The sequence below is a fragment of the Anopheles bellator genome, chromosome X, assembly GCF_943735745.2.
Source record: "Anopheles bellator chromosome X, idAnoBellAS_SP24_06.2, whole genome shotgun sequence".
In the NCBI taxonomy this organism is placed as follows: Eukaryota; Metazoa; Arthropoda; class Insecta; order Diptera; family Culicidae; genus Anopheles; species Anopheles bellator.
This window is the reverse complement of record NC_071287.1, coordinates 8,037,818-8,058,631: the sequence shown is the minus strand read 5'-3', so window position 1 is coordinate 8,058,631 and position 20,814 is coordinate 8,037,818. Positions and strand designations below refer to the sequence as shown.

General features: G+C 46.3%; 1 protein-coding gene across 1 annotated transcript; it reads left to right on the top strand.

The window, feature by feature from the left end:
- Positions 1 to 2,833: 2,833 nt before the first annotated feature.
- LOC131213449 (neurobeachin) lies at positions 2,834 to 20,371 on the top strand. The gene is made up of 22 exons (XM_058207490.1): positions 2,834 to 2,992; positions 3,789 to 4,020; positions 4,084 to 4,280; positions 4,359 to 4,480; positions 4,558 to 4,804; positions 4,917 to 5,063; positions 5,139 to 5,456; positions 6,206 to 6,346; positions 6,446 to 6,582; positions 6,652 to 6,721; positions 6,809 to 6,952; positions 7,846 to 8,432; positions 8,536 to 11,542; positions 11,601 to 11,775; positions 12,924 to 13,355; positions 14,388 to 14,497; positions 16,102 to 18,979; positions 19,098 to 19,441; positions 19,523 to 19,619; positions 19,695 to 19,891; positions 19,972 to 20,123; positions 20,246 to 20,371. Exons 1-22 carry the CDS (start codon positions 2,834 to 2,836, stop codon positions 20,334 to 20,336), a joined length of 9,984 nt encoding a protein of 3,327 aa, XP_058063473.1. The 3' UTR covers positions 20,337 to 20,371.
- Positions 20,372 to 20,814: the final 443 nt, after the last annotated feature.

The window sequence follows — 20,814 nt, the reverse complement described above, 5'->3', positions numbered from 1 at the left end:
CAGACCGTTAACGCTTCGTGTGGCAGGTTTAAAATATAAAACCGAAAAGTCAAACGTGTTTACATTCGTATTTTTGGTCCGAGAAACAGAAATCGAAGAGAAATAAATTAATTTCTGAATATTTTTTTTTCTGTTTTTTTAAGATTTTGTTGCTACACCAGCAAACAAGAACTTTCATTATCCTCTGGCATTCAGTTTGGCATTTATCTGAAATGACAAAAACGTTTATTTGCGCTATCGTGTGTCCCGCTAGTATGGTATTACCACGCCGCCTGTGGAGCATTAGCCGAAACGTGGCAACTTTGATTCGATCAGAGAAAGATGTTAGTTTAGATTTGGATTAGTTTCGACTGAAATAAAGGAGTAAATATGGTCTTAGAATACCGTGGATCGATAAGTGTCAAATTGTTAGTCGTAAGTACTATTTGACCAGTAATTGCTATGAGAGCTGTATTTGTTCGTGCTGAGAGCTTCGCCCACTGTGTTCAGTTTTGAAACGTCAGCGTGTTCTTACCGTGCAGTTCATTCTATCGATTCGCTGTTCACTTGAAGCTGTCATTACGGTGCATGTTCATCTGCTGAATTTTTTTTCCGAACCACACACAATCACGCATACATACACTTCCGTAGGAAGCGCCCTGGAAGGTAGCCGTCAAAATGTGAAAAAGTGAAAATCGATGATTTAGCTCGCGTCAATCTCTGGTTGAAGATGTCGATTGTACCGTCGACGTGTTGCGAGGATACGGCTCGTTGCAAACTGTTCGGCTCCGCAGGACCGCAACGCGTACCGAACTGACTGAGCCAAAGCAAAGCGGAGTAGTAATAGTTTGCTAACAAACCACCAAATTTCAGCCAGTTTGGGAGCCAATCAGCGAGCCGTGGCCGTGTATACCGAGAGAGGGCAAGAAAAAACTGGACTGAAAGGAAAAATCGCAGACAAGTAATATTGGCAAAACATAACATAAAATAAATTGAGCAATAACAATTGAGCAGTTCCAGTATGGCGGAAATGTACCATCGTCGTCGAGCAAAAACATAGTGGGATGTCCGTGGTTCCGATGCTGATTGTTCAGTGATACTGCTCAGTGGTCTTCGGTTTTTATCCATTTGATTAAACAAGCAACACAGGCGCGGACGCGCGCTCCGTCCTGATCGCAAAAAGTCCGGCCCTTTCTATCGAGCAGCATGACGGTAGCGGCCGGTTTGTTTTATCAGCAATTATCTAACGAATGATCTGTTTCTGTTCGTTCCGGTTAGCACGACGTAGACTGCTCCGAGTGTTGGTGTGAGTAAAGACTTAGCCGTAGATTTAAATCGTCTCGACTTCCGTGGCTCCCAGTGTGTCACGTATGTTTTCTGTTCGCCACGTTCCCTGCCCCGCGACAGCAGTGTAATATAAGTGAAAAGCCTTTGGGTGCTTGCGTGTGTGTTTGTGTGTATGTGTGCAAATGTGTACGTATGGTCGCGCGCCTGTGTGATTGAATGGTACGGTTCCGTCCCTAGCTGACCCAGTCGTCGTTTCTCTTCGGGTTTGTATCTGTGGCGCCTTTTCTCGTCTCCCGCTTTGCAACACTGATTTGGCCATGGCGTCGACGGTCGGTTCAGTATGAATGGTGAGGGGGAAGATTCAATATGCAGCATTGAGCAGTTTGCGCCGCCCGACTATAAAAATCTGTCCATGGTATCGTGCCGCGGCCACCGTTATTGCGTGTAACCGCGAAGTGCGACTAAGCGACCGGGTTGCTGGGGCTAGTGCAAGCCTGACCGCCACACGCTCACGCTCACGCTCAACAGGATCCGAAGACTATTGCATAGAAAAGGAGAAAACGAAAAAGTTCAACCATCGCTCCGTCGTGCGCCTGAGCGTGGAGCCAACTGCTACTTCCTGCTGCTTCAACGGGCCATCGTGTCCGTAAGTGTTGGTGCGTCGAGGGTGCCGTGGAACGGAAAGTGGATACCTTGTTTTCCATTCCCCTTCCCTCGCCGCACCGAGACACCCTTTGTTTGCTACTCCAGTGCGCCTATCTCAAGAGGGTTAAGCAACCGATAGAAGATAAAGCATATAAGCGCAAAGCGAAAAGGTTGTTGCTACTCAGATTGCAGCCACCACGGTGTCTTCACGGCGGTCGGGGCGTACGCATGCAGCAATCGGAACACCACAGGCGAAACGTTTTTGCTACAGTTGTCGCAAGCACAATCTACCAACAGCAACCAACTTCGACACCATTCAATCATCCCCTGCTTCTAGTGACGTAAGGACAAAACCTCGGCATCTCGCGAGAATCGGTAAGTTGGCTACGGTACCGGCGGCGGGTGCGGCGACGACGGTATACCTGATTGACAGGCCGGAAGGCAAGAGCACGTCATCGGTGACACTAAGTGTTAAGTGAGCGAAAAAGTATAGCAACGCGCACCTGTGCACTTTCGACAGAGTCGATCGGCTTCAACATCACGCTGCCCTCCGTGGCACGTAAAAAGTATTGGTCTACAAGCTATTGTATCGTCTGTTTGATTCAATAGAAAGTGCCACCAGAGGGCAAAGAATCAAACACAAGAATAGAGTAGAAAATCTGCTCAAGATCGGCGTTGCGAAAAAGGAACTAAAACTGCACATTTTGTCACCATAGCGATCGTCCGGTCATCACTGCGTATCCTACACTTGATCCACGTGTCACACACATTACGCTCGCTTACCTATCGCTGACCACCCCGGCCCGTAAGACCAACTACCTTGATGCTCGCGTAATTTACTTTATTATTTTCCCAAATCCATTGTCGCTGTTTTCCTTCACCGTGTTTTGTTTTTGTATTATTTTAGAAAGGTTCGGTCACAATGGCGGACCTTACGAGGCCCCCTCTTTGTGACATAAAACGACCCGAAGAAGTGGTGAAGATGTCGATGACCGACAATCTAAAGTTTGCCGTCTTGATCGGGCTGATCGAGGTGGGCCAGGTGTCAAATCGCGAGGTCGTCAACACGGTGCTGCATTTGGTAAGAAAACTCATTCTACAGGTAAACTACCACCGAGGCACCGTGAAAAGAAGATGGGAATCATGGACCTTTGGTGCACATATAAAGTTTATCGTCTTTCCAACCTTATCGTGGTTAGTTAATTTCTTATCATTGTGTCGGTTGTGCTCTCGTGCAATTGCTCCCAGTGAGAGTGAAGTGGATGATTCGCACGACAACTTTTCTTCTGGGTATTGAATCGAAATTCGTACAGCGTAGCTAAGTATGGCAGTAGATAAAACAGTAACTCATAAAAAAACACCCGCGTGGTCAAACCGTAGATCTACTTTTTACCGTCCTGCGTTTGGGTAATTCCTTGCAATTGTAATCTTACTTGTAATTGTAATTGTAATAAATGGTTTGTTTTTTAATAATTGCAGGGCTTTCAATGTGTCAAGCCTTAAACTTGGCACTAAGAATCTCTGATCGTAATAACACTCAGCTTGCAGTGTTTTGTCGTGCTTCTTTAACCGAATCGAACTACAAATTTGGATGGTTTCTGCTTAAATAAATGAGTAGACGAAGTATTTAACATTGTCTCTGTTGCGAGTCAATACCGCGTGGCGGTTTTAATTTTCGGATAAGAAGAACAATCACTAAAATTAGGCTAGAAGAGTGTTAAAGCGTTGCGAATAGTATAAAGCATCCTATTTCGAGATTACGTGGTAATACCTCTTCGATAGAAAGAATTAAATTAAGATTACTATGCGATCATTTGTTTTTGTTTTTCCATTTATTTTTGTCCTGTTTTTTACACAAACCTCCCATATTTCCGTAGCTTGTCGGCGGGGAGTTCGACATGGAGCTGAACTTTGTAGTGCAGGATGCACAGAATGTAAAACACATGCTGGAGCTGCTAGATCACTGCACAGCCAACCTTCAAGCAGAGGTGTGGAGCGTATTCATAGCGATCTTGAAGAAGAGTGTGCGTAACTTGCAGGCCTGTACCGAGGTCGGTCTCATCGAGCATGTTTTGGGCCGCCTGCATCAGGCCGAACCGATTGTAGCAGGTAATAATTATCTCCATTAATTTTTTTACTACTGTTAACCACTGCTCTCTCTTGTTGTTGCAGATCTTCTTATTGAGATGCTTGGCGTGCTAGCAAGCTACAGCATCACGGTGAAGGAACTAAAGTTGCTGTTCGGTGCAATGAAGGCAGTCAACGGGAAGTGGCTCCGTCACTCAGCCAAGCTACTGAATGTGCTGAAGCAGATGCCTCATCGCAACGGTCCAGATGTATTTTTTAGTTTTCCTGGTCGCAAAGGTTCGGTAGGTATTTTGACGTGAGACAGAGTTTTACTGTTCTCGAACAATACAGTTTCATCGTTGTTCATTTTATCCGAACAGGCCGTCGTACTTCCTCCATTAGCCAAATGGCCATATGAAAATGGCTTCACTTTCAGCACCTGGTTCCGGCTGGATCCTATCAACTCTGTGAACATCGAGCGTGAAAAACCTTACCTATACTGGTAAATCAGCACCGCCGTGGCCGTTGCTTTTTATTCTTCTTAATTTTAAATTTCTATTTTGTTTTCCTTGCAATCAGTTTTAAAACGTCCAAGGGGGTCGGTTATACGGCTCATTTCGTAGGCAACTGCCTTGTCCTTACCTCAATGAAAGTGAAGGGCAAGGGATTCCAGCACTGTGTCAAATATGAGTTTCAGCCGCGTAAGTGGTACATGATTGCCATTGTATATATCTACAACCGGTGGACGAAGAGTGAGATCAAGTGCCTGGTGAACGGACAGCTGGCTTCCAGTACCGAGATGGCTTGGCTGGTGTCGACCAACGACGTGAGTACCATTCGCAGGAATGCAAAACGTATTGCGAGCGTATATTACTTCGAGGAGTTCTCATTTTATTTCTTCGCTGACTTTTAATTCGCCGTTGTTTTTTTTCTGATAGCCGTTCGACAAGTGCTACGTTGGTGCAACACCGGAGCTGGATGAAGAACGCGTATTTTGTGGACAGATGGCCGCAATCTACCTTTTCTCGGAAGCTTTAACAACGCAGCAAATCTGCGCAATGCATCGACTCGGCCCTGGTTACAAGGTATGGCAGAAATCCGTTTCTCTATTATTCGTTTATTAATATTGCTTTTGCTTTCCATTCTCATTCCCGCCCCAGTCCCAGTTTCGTTTCGACAACGAGTGCTATTTGAACTTACCGGACAACCACAAGCGGGTGAGTGACATGGCATCGAAAGACAGCCACTTGTCGTCCCTTTCGCCAACACCCCTTGCCCCGACCGAGTCCAGCATCCATAGAAATCTAGTTAGCGGTAGTACGGCTCACAGTACCTCGGCCCAGCTCTCTGGTACCAGCGAACCATCGCCCCCGTTTTCCACATCCTCTGCGACTTCGGCCAATTCAGCCTCATCACCTGGCGTTGCGCTTGCTTCTACCGCCTCCGGCACCGGTTGCGAATCGTTTGATTTAGTATCCGTAAGCATGCTTTTATGTTCATTCGTTAAATATGTTTTCTTTATTAGTGCTTTTCATTTTGAATTGTGTTCAGGTTTTAGTTTTAGCTTTAATGGTTCTTTCTTCCGTTAATAATTCATTTAGACACATCACCCGTATTATGTTCATTTTTATATCGGATGTTCTACATCCTTTGAGTAAACGGTTTTGTAACGGTTTCAGTAACGGTTTGAGTAAATGGTATGAATCTTTTCGACCAATAATAACGTAATATTGACTAACATTGACTTATTGTTTTAGCATATTGTGTAATGGTATAAAAGAACTGTGAGATGCAAGAACTTTTTTCGGGATATTTACGACTTTTTGATGATACGTTCCTAATTCATTTCTATATCTTAAACTAAAGCAGGTTTACTAACCATTACTTTTAAATTAATTTAAGTTGAAGCGACATTGCACAATGTAAATATAAATATTATTCGTTAGTACTGTTGGTGCAGATTAAACACGTTCTAAGCGAACGGCGTCACTCAGTAATACGGCTCTGCCTGTTCTGCTAATAATAATGGTGGAACTTTATTAAAGGCGATTGTATTGCAAATTAAATGCACTGCTCCTCGCTCTTCCAGCTTCGCACTCGTAGTGTTCGTAGGGCATATTTTGTCGTTTATCTTCGAACTTCATTACAACTTAAATTATGTTTCTGTTTTCTTTCACGACAATTAACGATACTCTTGTCGTGGTTGGTCGTTTAAAACACTTTTAAGGTTCTGTACGATGGCAAGCTGTCAAGCGCAATAGTTTTCATGTACAATCCTGTCGCAACTGATGGCCAACTTTGTCTCCAATCGGCTCCCAAGGGCAATCTATCGTACTTCGTGCATACTCCACATTCCTTAATGCTGCAGGTAACCGCCACGAAACGTTTATCGTGTCTATGTTTGTTGGAATCGAAAACAAATCAGGTTTAATAATTTCTTTATGTGTATTTTGATTCATCTACGCAGGATGTGAAGGCGGTTGTGACACACTCAATCCACTGTACGCTGAATTCGATTGGCGGTATCCAGGTGCTGTTCCCTCTTTTCTCCCAGCTTGACATGCCATACGAAGGAACAGAAGTTAGAAAGGATCCTACATTATGGTAGGTGCTTTTGTAAGGAAACAAACAATATTCAACATGAAAGTGTGACATACTGTTTTCTATCGTTAGTGCCAAACTTCTTGGGTTTATTTGCGAGCTGGTGGAAAGTTCGCAAACCGTGCAGCAACACATGATACAGGTATGTGAAACAGCTCAATACAGGCCTATCTAAAAAGAGAAACTCACTTAACAACTAACAATCTTTTGGTTTTTCTAATTTCTATAGAACCGTGGCTTTCTAGTGATATCGTTCATGCTACAAAGATCGTCCCGTGATCACTTGTCGCTAGACGTTCTAGGATCGTTCCTAAGCCTCACGAAGTATCTCGTGACATGTTTGTCCGCCAACTCGGACCTGCTTCTCAAACAGGTATGTGCTTTGTTCCGTCTGAACAGCAAACTTACGAGCGTCTTAGGACTGGAAAACAACGGAACTGAATTTGGTTTGAGAAGCAGCCAAAACGTTGTAGCTTACGGGGGGATGAACGATCTGTCGATGACCACCATCCATCCGTCTCTGGATGATCATAGAAAGCAACCATCGTGATAGTACATAATGAAAAACAAAACAATGGCTGGCGGGCACAGGCGCAAACAGACAGCCATATACATTTAAATTAAATTCAAACGTTTTGCATGCTGTTTTCTTCTCTATACTCTATATAAATCAATGTTTTGTATTTTGATTAATTTTGTGGCTTCCGTTAGTTGTTTTTGAAATCCTCATTTAATCGTTTTGTTTTGTCAGAAAATGATAACCCACATACAGAATACATGTGTCAACAATGTACTATAATGTCGTACATTCTACGCATTATAGGTTTTTTGTGAATTATGCATGATTTTGGTTATTTCAGTGTGTGCTGATTGGTTGTCTAATTGAGTTTGAGCATGTTTTAAGTTTTAGAAAATTTACACACAGGCATACCTGGTAGAAATGCCATCAAGTGAGATTGGGTTATTTGACTCTACTCCGAACATCGAAAAAAATCACATCAATATTGCGTTGACTCTGAAATGGGATCAATCTTTCTGTAATTTTTCAATAGTTACTTATGGAGTCTGATAGCAGTCAAAAGAATCATTTTGGGCATTGTAGGGAAAAGTTGTATCCAATGCATGATGCGGCATTATTATATAGTAAATGTTGTGGATCTATAAAACGTGTAAAAGTTAATTAACTCGTTTGACAATCTCTTGCTGCATGCCTTAAACTCAACTGGCTTGTGGCAGAGCAGACGAAATTCAAAGTTAAATCGGTAGCTCTTCTGTTTTTCTTTCCTTACATGGCAGCTGCTCGATCACGTGCTGTTCAATCCATCGTTGTGGATCTATACGCCGGCTACGGTGCAGGCTCGTCTTTACGCCTACTTAGCAACTGAGTTTCTCAGCGACACGCAAATCTATAGCAACGTGCGGCGTGTCAGCACCGTCCTTCAAACCGTGCACACCTTGAAGTTCTACTATTGGGTTGTAAACCCACGTTCGAAAAGTGGAATCACGCCGAAAGGGCTCGATGGACCACGCCCGGCCCAGAAAGACATATTGGCGATTCGGGCGTACATTCTGCTTTTTTTGAAGCAGCTGATCATGATCGGTAACGGAGTGAAAGACGACGAGCTGCAGAGCATATTGAACTATCTGATGACGATGCACGAGGACGAAAATTTGCACGATGTTCTGCAGATGTTAATTTCACTGATGTCCGAACATCCGAGTTCGATGGTGCCAGCATTCGACGTGAAGCACGGTGTTCGCACTATCTTCAAGCTACTGGCTGCCGAAAGTCAACTGATACGCCTTCAGGCCCTCAAGCTTCTCGGCTTCTTTTTATCACGCAGCACGCACAAGTGAGTAGTTGGTGTTTTTGAATTCTTTGCAAAGGTGTTTTTTAAAGAAAAAGCTACTACTGATAACTTATATTTTATCCTGTTTTGTTGCCTTCATTCACAGGCGAAAATACGACGTAATGTCTCCGCACAATCTTTACACGCTGCTCGCCGAGCGCTTGCTGCTGTATGAAGAATCAGTATCGTTGCCTACCTACAACGTCCTTTACGAGATCATGACTGAGCATATCTCGCAGCAAATACTGTATGCGAAGCACCCGGAGCCAGAAAGCCATTACCGCCTGGAAAACCCAATGATTCTCAAAGTGGTCGCCACGTTGATAAGACAGTCGAAACAGTCGGAGCAACTAATCGAGGTGAAGAAACTATTTCTTTCCGATATGACGCTGTTGTGTAACAACAATCGTGAAAACCGGCGTACGGTGCTGCAGATGAGCGTATGGCAGGAGTGGTTAATTGCGATGGCTTACATCCATCCGAAAAGCTCCGAGGAGCAAAAGCTATCCGATATGGTGTACTCGCTATTTCGCATGCTGCTGCATCACGCTATCAAATACGAGTACGGTGGGTGGCGAGTGTGGGTTGATACGCTAGCCATCGTTCATTCGAAGGTGTCGTACGAGGAATTCAAGCTGCAATTTGCGCAGATGTACGAACACTACGAAAAACATCGCACGGACAACATAACTGATCCGGCGCTCCGACAACAGCGTCCCATCAGCACGATCAGCGGTTGGGAGCATGGTGCTGGCAACGGTAGTAGCAAGGAAGCAGATCTGGAATTACATAACGGTAGCGTCAACCAAGTGGTACCACCATCACTGGTTGCCACCAGCACTACCAGTGGTTGTATTTGCGAACCAGAAACCAATGAAACTGCAATCAAGAAGTCTGTTGTTTTGAAAACAAATTGTGACAGCTTTCCGATCGGTTCTCCCGGCCTTATGGATCGCGACATTTTGGACGAAAGTGTTGTGGGTGAGGTGGAAGACGAAGAGGATGACGACGATGGACGACAGATGGGACACCAAAGTGTTGACGACAATGACGAGGAAGACGATGATGAGGAAGAGGAGGAGCATGAAGTCGATCAACAGGAAGACGGTGAAGTTGCTCCGTCTTACTCGCTTCACAGCAATCAGGTCGCCTCGTCGGAAATGGTGGTGAAGGAAATAGTTGATGAAATCGTTGATAAATCGGTCAGGAATGTTCTGTTGGTGAACGATTCTGGCTTACCATCTACCGGCGACGATGTGCAGGAGAAAGTAAGGTGCGAACAGCACACCAAGGAAGCTTCCGACGAACCCACTTCATCGCCCGTGATTAAGGACGAAGAAATCGAACTGGCGGTCAACGAGGTGGTAAAGATGAGCCAGGAAACGTCGAAACCGTTGGACGAAGAGTGTAGCGGAGGATCGGTGGACTTGATCAACAACAACAAGAACACAATTGCTGCCAGAATTGACGACAGTGATGACAATGGAATGGAAATTGATGCAATCGTAGCTTCAAAATGGTTTGGGGCCAGTGAGCGAATTGTTGATCGAAGCGAAACGCAAAGCAATATGACGGGCGAGGAGGAGCAAACCGTAACTGCGGTGCAACCACCATTGTATAAAGATGAACAGGATGAGGGAAGGGTGGCAATGACGATCCATGCTATCGTGGAAGAGCTGATCGATAGCAGTCTAGCAAATGATCGTTCGAGCATAGATGCTGGAGTGGCATTAGCTTACGAGATGAAAGAGGTTGTCGAAACTATAATTACGAATGCCCTTGGTCGGGTGGAAAATACTGCTGACAAGAAGGAACCAGCTGATACGAATCAGTCGCAGCAAAGTCACCATCAACCTCACCACCATCACGTACCCCATCAACAGCATCATCATCACGACGGAGAGGAGCAACCAAAAATTAGTGTCGTATCCGAGGCGATGGAGGGCATTGCTGGCGAGAAAATTGTAGTTCTAAACGAGGCGCCAGGGAATGAGGAGGACGAAGAACAACAGGAGGATGACCAAGATGAGGTGGAACAGGAACATGAGGGTGGTGTTGTTATAGTCGAATCAATTGATTCACGCAACGTGAAAACGGACGTATTGTTGCTCAACAATAGTGCTGACAATTCTTACGGTAGTGGGACAGTTGTAGCCGAAGACGGTGGCATTGTTTCCTCCGACATTGTTCTCCCACAGTCCGACGATGTTCCAGCAGCTAAGCGGGCGGTTAACGTATCCACCAATACGCAGCAGCAGTTCGTTGAGTCCCTGGAACAGCCTATCACCAGTGTGTCTAGCGGTGGTCAACCACCACCGCAAAGCCAACTGCCACATCTTTCTCAATCAATCGCTGGCGGCAGCTATAAAGGTGGCAAACGATCCAAGGTCCCCTCGTCAAATCGGCCAATGTTTTCGCCCGGACCAACGCGACCACCGTTCCGTATACCGGAATTCAAATGGTCCTACATCCACCAGCGACTATTGTCCGACGTCCTCTTTTCACTAGAAACCGACATTCAGGTGTGGCGCAGTCACTCGACGAAAAGTGTGCTAGATTTTGTCAATTCGGCCGAAAATGCCATCTTCGTGGTCAACACCGTGCATCTGATATCACAGCTGGCTGACAATTTGATCATCGCTTGTGGAGGACTATTGCCACTGTTAGCGAGCGCCACTTCACCCAATTCCGAGCTCGACGTGCTTGAACCAACCCAGGGTATGCCGCTTGATGTGGCCGTTTCATTTTTGCAGCGCCTCGTCAATATGGCCGATGTTCTCATCTTCGCCAGCTCACTTAATTTTAGCGAGCTTGAGGCCGAAAAGAACATGTCGTCGGGCGGCATATTGCGCCAGTGTTTGCGGTTGGTATGTACATGTGCGGTACGCAACTGTCTCGAGTGCAAGGAACGTACTCGCGGGCTGTACAACGGAATGGCACTGAAGGATATTCCCGGCGGCGTGCACCTGCAGGCGCTCATACGGGGGGCACAGTCGTCGTCGAAGACGATTATTGAATCGTTGTCGGGGCCAATGAGTCCGGTGAAGGACCCGGAGAAGCTGCTGCAGGACATGGACATAAACCGACTGCGGGCAGTCATCTATCGGGATGTGGTATGTGATGAGTTGGTGGATCCAGGAGTGCTCGTTCGCGGCTAATGATAATCTCAAGAAACGACTCTTTCAGGAGGAAACCAAGCAAGCACAGTTCCTGTCGCTGGCGATCGTTTACTTCATTTCTGTGTTGATGGTATCCAAATATCGCGATATTCTCGAGCCACCGGTCGAGCTGCAGATACATAGGAACTCTTCTCCTGTTACACACCGTGCAACACCCGCAACGCAAGGTAGGAAGATTTTTAGATTTGCTGCGTCGCTCACCGCTTTATTTTAGTTTGCGTATATGCTAAACCTTTTCCTCTCCTTCCTCTCGAGGACTCATTTCAAATTTGCGCTATGTTTGCAAGAGAAAGAGAAAAGCCAAACTAATACATTATGCAAGTTGGTGCAGTTATTATTTATTTTATGTTGGACCTGAGGTTAGAAAATATACTTAAAGTCCGGGAGAAATATACTTAGATTGAATTTGGACACCGCCTATGGCGAGGGCCAATCGTGTAGTCTTTACATCAGCGAACTGAACGAAAACGCTCGATCACGAGAGCTGGAGGGAGTCTCTGTTACAGGGCAGGGCTTCTTGTCCGTTGTAGTTACCGGTTAATACCCATATGCGTGACATACGCCTCTATATGTTAGAACGAGCCATATTAGGAGGTTTATAGAGTTATACATTTCCACAAATTCATGATTCTTATTTTTTCATTTGTCTTCAAGCTATAAGTTTAAGTTTATTCAGATCAATCCGTGCCACTGTCGTTGGGTAGAGAATAGACAACTGTTCAAATATCTAAATTTCTTAAAAAAATACGATAATTGACATATGTGATGATTGGTATGATTGAACGCAAACCTACTGATTGCATTTGTACATTTCATACTTTTGTGCAAATCTTTATCTTTTGATTCGAAACAACCAGCACGATGAGTAAAACAAACTTCAAATGCTGTCAGGTGCAAAACAAACCCAAGCCTCGGTTATAGCTAATTTTTCTAAACCAAAGAATATTCTCTTTCGCCCTCCCGTTCTTTCTCTGTCTCTTCCCTTTCTGTCTCATGCTGCTTCGATACTGAATTGTCGAAAACATAAACCGTAATTAAACAATTGGATCATTCATCGCGCTCGTACGAATTTCACACGCATTTCGGCAACTTATTGCAAACGTACAACACTGCCTTTAACGCGTGTAATGCTAAAATCCTGCTAATTTCGATCGCTATGAAAAAACAAAACCTTTATTTCAACCAACAAAAACCGTACAAAATACAACTCGTATTGTGTCTGCTGCTGCTGTACAACTACTTGCACCTTTTGTGTTGCTCGCGACGGTGTGTGCTACAACAAACGTGCATCCTTGACCATCGTCGCATCGCATAGAATCCAGCAATCGGCCACTGTTTCCGCAGTGGTCTCATCACGTCTACCCGCAGTTTCTTCCCGGGTCTCATCCGAGCCACCAACCCACGGCTGCCGTTACTGGCGGGGTCGGTGGAGTTCAAGGATCTTCGGCGCCTAGTAGTGGTGGTGTTTGTAGCAGTGGCAATGTGCCCGTTCTGCACCACGGTAGCAACAACACCATCATCTCGTCGTCCTCGCATACCATCTCCTCCTCGTCGTCCGCTTTGGCCAACGCGAACAACAACAGTAATCTCATCAACAACAATAGCACCAACACTAGCGCCAATCCCAAGGACAATGTCGGTGCGAGCGTGAACGGCTCGCTGCCACCGTTATACTACAGTAGCGCTGTCAATAACAACAACAACAACGGTCAAAGCGGTTTTACTGCGATAGCACCAAGCGGCAACTGTATTTTCTCCAATGAAATGATGAACTGCTATTCTCCGGCAGTCGCCGCTACAGGCGTCATCGGAGGTCATCTTCATCATCCCCAGCAACCACAACAACATCAGCAGCAGCAGCAACACCAGCAGCAACAATACCAACAGCAACACACTCTTAACAACAACTCGCTCGCGTCATTGATTGCATCGTCCGGCACGCAGTACAGTTCGGTGGTCGGCCAGCTTCGCGGTGGTAGCCGGTCAACCCACCACTCAGCAGTCGCTGCTCTACACAACGGAGTCATCAATAGCAGCAGCAGCAGCAACAGTGTTCACCATCCTAGCGTCGTTGGTGAAAAGATGTCCAAAGGCACGCCTTGTACTCTAGCGTTTGATAGTTATTTTTTTCTTTAAATTTCGCTCTTCGGTTGCGTACGATATTAATGTTAGATGTTGCCATTTTAAGCACAGGAGCAGCTTTCAAGTACACTTACATACACTCGCATACATGTGATTTGCCTAAATATCTTACTCCTGTCCATACACCGATGCGATGATGTTATGCAAACATAAACGTGACTTACGGGCAGGCACATACAGCTAAGGCTCGTCAGCACCGATACATTTGCTTGTGAATGTATTCTTTATTTGTAGCGTGCACTGTTTTCTTTTATTTCCGTTGCTGTCATCAAATATTAGGTACATTAGTGATTGTAAGTGTCCTTATATTGCAATGGTTTCTTTTCACGTTGCCTCGTTCACCACAGTTGCTTTAATGTTTTAAATTTCATTGATTATGTTTTCCCTGTTTTCAGGCCCGTTTCCCTTTATTTCTGTTGACATTGTTTCATACGTGATATAAATTGTAGGTTGTATGTGACATATATGATTTATGTTTTACGGAGGTAGTTTGAACCGTAAATATTATGTATATTCTTCTATATTATCAACTTAACCGATGTGACCATGTGTCTTTACATTGCCCGTGCAGATTTATACATTACGTCACGTTACGTTAACATCACTTTTTCTGTTTCGTCTTTTCTTTTCGTTGAAGGCACGCAATCGATGCAGGAGGGTGATTACGAGGTAATCGTGGTGGATGAGAACAATTCTTCCGTCATTGCGGATAACGATTCTCACTCCAGCGGCCCGCTTTCGATCAAGGTAAGTTGATTTCGTGTCGCTCTTCATCGGCGGTCGTGCCTAAACTTGCTCGCGCCCACATTTTCTAGCAGTTATCAAACCCCGCGGATGCGCGGGTTTCGTGTGTTTCTAATGTTCATGCATATTTTGGTAGTGATGGGCTGTTTACTGATCTCAGTTTGATTGCAACATGCTGCTCGTTTCTCTTGCTATTAGTAACATTGCTATTGTATATCTCGGATTTTCTCGCTCTATTGTTCCGATTACTTGTGTCTTCGCGAAGTAAATGTTAAGAAACTAATCTCCCGTACGGTAGCAGCTTTTTAGTATATTTCACTATCAACGGTAATCGTATTCTCTTTAGATGCGAAATATCTGTATGCTGCGATCTTGCATCAAGTTCAACGCATTTTATCTTGTTATTTTGCCATCGATTACTGAGCTCATTTGTACCTGCATGCTGATTGGTGTTTTTAATTGTTTGATTTCTTCTTTTTTCTTCCTATCTTTAATTCCCTACCGTCCATATTTGCGCGCTGTTCGTTCGTAACTATCTCTTTCGCCCAACAAATAAAACAAATGTCTTCTGTACAACACACTTTCCTTTGCAAATCGTGTTGTTAAAATCGCCGCCTGTATCGCTATTCTCTAACCTATCACAATAAAACCGTTCACTGACGTTGTGCCGATATATTTATACCGGCTGCTGTTACTGTTGTACGGCATCTCGTATGGCCACCAAAGGTGTCCACTACGCCGGGCATGGCCATTGGTTCCGGGCGGACAACCGGCCGAAATTCAGGCACATCACCGCCTCGTAGCGATGGTCAGATAGCGAGGTCTCCGAGTTATCAGCAGCCCATGATGTCCAATCCGCTAACAACTAACACTGTCACTACCATCGCCACGTCCACTATTACGGTGGAACATCGTTGCGACGAATTGGGAACCTCACGGGCTAGCTGCACGGGAAAGGTAAATTGAAGGAACTACGAACCCTGGCAGAATCGCACATACACACACACACACGCACACATCATGGGCACAACATTGACAAAGCGCACCTTCCCGGTGACTGGGTAGGGTACTGGGCTGAGCTACGTGTAATATCGTGGTCGGTTGGATTGGTTGTCCATATTCTTTTCTTTTTCTCATTCACATCTTCTATCTATTAATCGCCTCTCTCATTTCACGTCCCGCACTTGACATTTCTTTACCTTTTCGTGTTTGCATTACTTGTCTATTGTTTGCATTTTTAAGTTGTTATCAATGTTCCCACGTTGCGTTCGTCCTTTCTAGGTTGGATGCACTCAAAAAATGGTGACAGAAACGGTGCACACAAAAAATTCATATTGAGTGTTTGTCTTTCGTTTCGTTTGCACCTCTACTATGCGAAACTATGTGCGCTATGCGAGAAGAATTTCAGCATTACTTAAGTCTATTCTTTATGGACTTTCTACAAATTTGTGTGTGGTGTTGAGCTTTTATTGTTCATTTAGTGTTTGTATATAGCTTTAGTTTGTTCTGTGTTTGTGTCCCTCTTTGCTGCTCAGTACGTATGGTTAATTTGATTCTTATTTTTGTCCTCTCGAACTTCCCCCAAAATTTACCCATATTTCCTTCAGAGCGTCGATTCCGATGGGGGCTCGTTAAACCTTAACTCCACCGAGAACGATCCGCAAGAGGTTGAAACTTCGAGCGAAATCATGCCGGATGACAGCAAGCCGACCAACTCGAACGACGAAAGTTGGACCGACGTCAATCTGAACGATGACGTGACGACCGATACGAAACCGCGCGCTGAAGTTGGTGCCATCGGCGTCATCAGTGGTGGTGCCGTTGTCGGTGGCCCTCCCGGCGTCGCTACCAGCATTTCGTCAATTCAACCGATGGGTGCAGGCGAAGTACGCAATGACGGCGTTGGTGGCGAACACAGCGCAACGGCTGGCGGCAAGCATGAATCGGACATAGCCGTCGTGCGTGTCCCGGATGGGTTCAGCCATATGGCACCTAACGTCTCGAACCGGAGCCGTGCTGATGATCTGAACCTGAAAGCCCCATTCGTCGGACAAATCCCACTTGCAATATCATCGCGCGAAGCCAGCCTTACCCAGAAGCTGGAGGTTGCTCTCGGGCCGGTGTGTCCTTTGCTGCGCGAAATCATGGTCGACTTTGCACCCTTCCTTTCGAAAACGCTCGTCGGTTCGCACGGGCAGGAACTATTGATGGAGGGGAAGGGACTGACGACGTTCAAAAACAGCCACTCGGTGGTGGAGCTGGTAATGCTGCTGTGCTCGCAGGAGTGGCAGAACAGCCTTCAGAAGCACGCGGGCCTCGCGTTCATTGAGCTGATCAACGAGGGTCGGCTTTTGTCTCACGCAATGAAAGATCACATTGTGCGCGTTGCGAACGAGGCCGAGTTTATTTTGAACCGGATGCGGGCCGACGATGTGCTGAAGCACGCGGATTTCGAATCGCAGTGCGCCCAGACACTGCTTGAGCGACGCGAAGAGGAGCGCATGTGCGACCATCTGATTACTGCGGCGCGGCGCCGCGACAACGTGATCGCTAGTCGGTTGCTCGAGAAGGTGCGCAACATTATGGGAAACCGGCATGGTGCATGGGGTGACATGAACGCGAACTACCCGAAACAAATTTTCTGGAAGTTGGACGCATGGGAGGATGATGCCCGACGACGGAAGCGGTTGGTTCAGAACCCTCGTGGTAGCAGTCATCCGCAGGCCACGCTCAAGGCGTCCCTCGAAAATGGCACGGCCCTTAGTCCGGCTGGAGTGGCGACGACGACAGCGTCAATAGCGGATGACGGCGGGGTCGACGGTTGTGCAGCCGGTGGAAACCGTGTGGGAGCGATGGCGAGAGATGAAATTTACTCGCAGATCGCAGTGCCGCGCTCGCAGCAACCGGATTTGCTGGATGACTCCGAGCTGCTGATCGAGGACCGTGAGCTCGATCTCGACCTAACAGGACCGGTAAACATCAGCACGAAGGCGAAACTGATCGCACCAGGTGTAGTGGCCCCGGGAACGATGTCAATTACATCTACCGAGATGTATTTCGAGGTGGACGAAGAGAATGGCGAGTTTCAGTCGATCGACACGGAAGTGCTGAAGTACTGCGACCATCTGCACGGAAAATGGTACTTTTCAGAGATACGAGCCATCTTCTCCCGTCGCTACCTGCTGCAGAATGTAGCGCTGGAAATTTTCCTCGCTAGCCGCACCTCAATTTTGTTCGCCTTTCCCGATCAGCACACGGTGAAGAAGGTGATTAAAGCATTGCCGCGCGTAGGTGTTGGCATCAAGTACGGTATTCCGCAAACCCGGCGTGCCTCGATGATGTCACCGCGCCAGCTGATGCGCAATTCGAACATGACGCAGAAGTGGCAACGGCGCGAAATATCTAACTTTGAGTATCTAATGTTTCTTAACACTATTGCCGGGCGAACGTACAACGACCTCAATCAGTACCCTGTGTTTCCGTGGGTACTGACAAACTATGATACGCGCGAGCTCGATCTTAGCCAACCGTCCAACTACCGCGATCTGTCGAAGCCAATTGGTGCGCTCAACCCAAGCCGGCGCGAGTATTTCGAGGAACGATACGAAACGTGGGACACACCAGGCATTCCACCGTTTCACTACGGAACGCACTACTCAACGGCTGCGTTTGCCCTTAACTGGTTGATACGGATCGAGCCTTTCACGAGCATGTTTCTCGCTCTGCAGGGTGGCAAGTTCGACCACCCGGATCGGCTGTTCTCCTCGGTGGCCCTGTCATGGAAGAACTGCCAGCGCGACACATCCGACGTGAAGGAGTTGATACCGGAGTGGTACTTCCTGCCGGAGATGTTCTACAACGCGTCCGATTATCGTCTCGGGCAGCGGGACGACGGTAGTGTAGTTGGTGACGTCGAGTTGCCACCATGGGCCAAAACGCCGGAGGAGTTTGTGCGCCTGAACCGTATGGCACTCGAGTCAGAGTTCGTGTCGTGTCAGCTGCATCAATGGATCGATCTTATTTTCGGCTACAAGCAGCGTGGCCCGGAAGCGATGCGGGCAACGAACGTGTTCTATTACCTCACGTACGAAGGCAGCGTGGATCTGGAGACAATCGGTGACCCGGTGACGCGGGAAGCGATCGAAAATCAAATTAAAAACTTTGGCCAAACGCCAAGCCTGTTGCTGATGGAACCGCATCCACCGCGCTCGTCAGCCATGCACCTGTCGCCGATGATGTTCAACACGATGCCGGATGACGTGTGTATGTCGCTCAAGTTTCATCTGAACTCGCCGATCATACACATTTCGGCCAACACGTACCCGCAGCTACCATTACCATCGGTAGTGACGGTAACGGCCGGCCACCAGTTCGCGGTCAATCGCTGGAACTGCCAGTACACTGCGAGCATACAGAGCCCGAGCTACGCTGAATCGACACAAAACCTGAACGCAAACTTGCCGTTAACGATGGATCCGTTACTGTGTAAGTTGTGATCTCTAAATACTTGCCATTCTGATTGGTTGATCAATCGATGAGCAACGTTTGTTTTGTTATTCGTATTACTTAAGAATGGTATTATTGTTCATTCCACTGTTTGCAGCGCAAATTAATGGCCATAACAGCAATAGCAATCACCAGAATAGGCGTCACCTGGGAGACAACTTCAGCCAAAAGCTGCAGATCAAGTCGAACTGCTACGTTACGACGGTCGATAGCCGCTTTTTGATCGCGTGTGGCTTCTGGGACAATAGTTTTCGCGTTTTCTCCACCGAAACGGCCAAAATCGTGCAAATTATTTTCGGTCACTTCGGTGTCGTTACGTGTTTGTCACGTTCGGAATGCAACATTACCTCCGACTGCTACATCGCCTCCGGTTCGGCCGACTGCACCATTTTGCTCTGGCACTGGAACGCACGGACACAGTCGATTGTAGGCGAAGGCGAGGTGAGTGTGCTCATCAACTGAGCATACTTGTTGTGCTTCTTTTCATTAATTCGTTCTATTTCATTACATGCTGCGTCGTAGATACCAACTCCGCGCGCTACTCTCACCGGTCATGAGACGGCAGTAACGTCTGTAGTCATCAGCGCCGAGTTGGGGCTGGTTGTTTCAGGCTCCATACGTAAGTTTATGTCCATCCTATTTTGCCAATTTTTGTACTAATGGTAGTTGCGTCTTGGTCTTTTCATCATCACAGACGGACCAGTATTGGTGCACACGACGTTTGGTGATTTGTTGCGCTCGTTAGAAGCACCAAAGGACTTCGTTTCACCGGAAAACATAACGCTTTCGCGAGAGGGGTTTATTGTCGTCAACTACGACGAAGGTAGTGTTGCTGCGTACACCATCAATGGAAAGTTGTTGCGTTACGAATCGCACAATGATAATCTTCAGGTAACATTCACTACATGATTCATCTTTGTTTTTATAAATGTTTTTAACATAATATTAATTCTCGTCGTTTTCCACTGCAGTGTATGCTACTATCGCGTGACGGAGAGTATTTGATGACCGCGGGAAATAAGGGAATTGTGGAGGTGTGGCGTACCTTCAACTTGGCGCCTCTTTATGCGTTTCCAGCTTGCAATAGCGGCATACGTTCACTTGCCTTAACGCACGATCAAAAGTAAGTAGGCGAGCTCCATCTATTGTATCGCTGTTTTTCGCTGCTCCGTAAATTAGTCCCAGCTGTCCATGTCTGGTAATCCGTAACCCTTTCAACATCACCGCTTTTAATAATCTCCATAGATACCTGCTAGCTGGGCTGGCCACGGGATCGATAATTGTTTTTCATATCGACTTCAACCGCTGGCATCATGAGTACCAGCAGCGCTACTGAAACTGACCAATCCTCCATGTGCAGCATAAGGCCCCGCCATCGCCCAATGTATATGCTGTACGGTCTACGCAAGTTCTAATTCCTGCACCTACAACCGGCAACGCATTCGCTCAAGAACAAGATACATTCAACCGATAAGCACGGCAGTCATCACTTCATTGTGTCTGGCATGTTACCGACTACTTGAACAGAGTGATACAATATTTGCCGAACCATCTGCTACTCCTGCATAGAGTGAAGAGACAAAAAGAAAATGCCACAAACCCATTTGATAGGGTGCGGGTGTAAACATTTTTAATTGGCCGTATCTGCTTTTTCATATTATTTTTTTCAATGGCGCGCTAACGAGAACGAATGATCGCTAACGAGTCCAGAATATTATAGGGTAACGAAAGAAGAATACATTAAATTTTAGGTTTATTACTATAGACGCCATACTAAATGGACTGAATCGAAAAAGCTGAAAAGCTAACACATG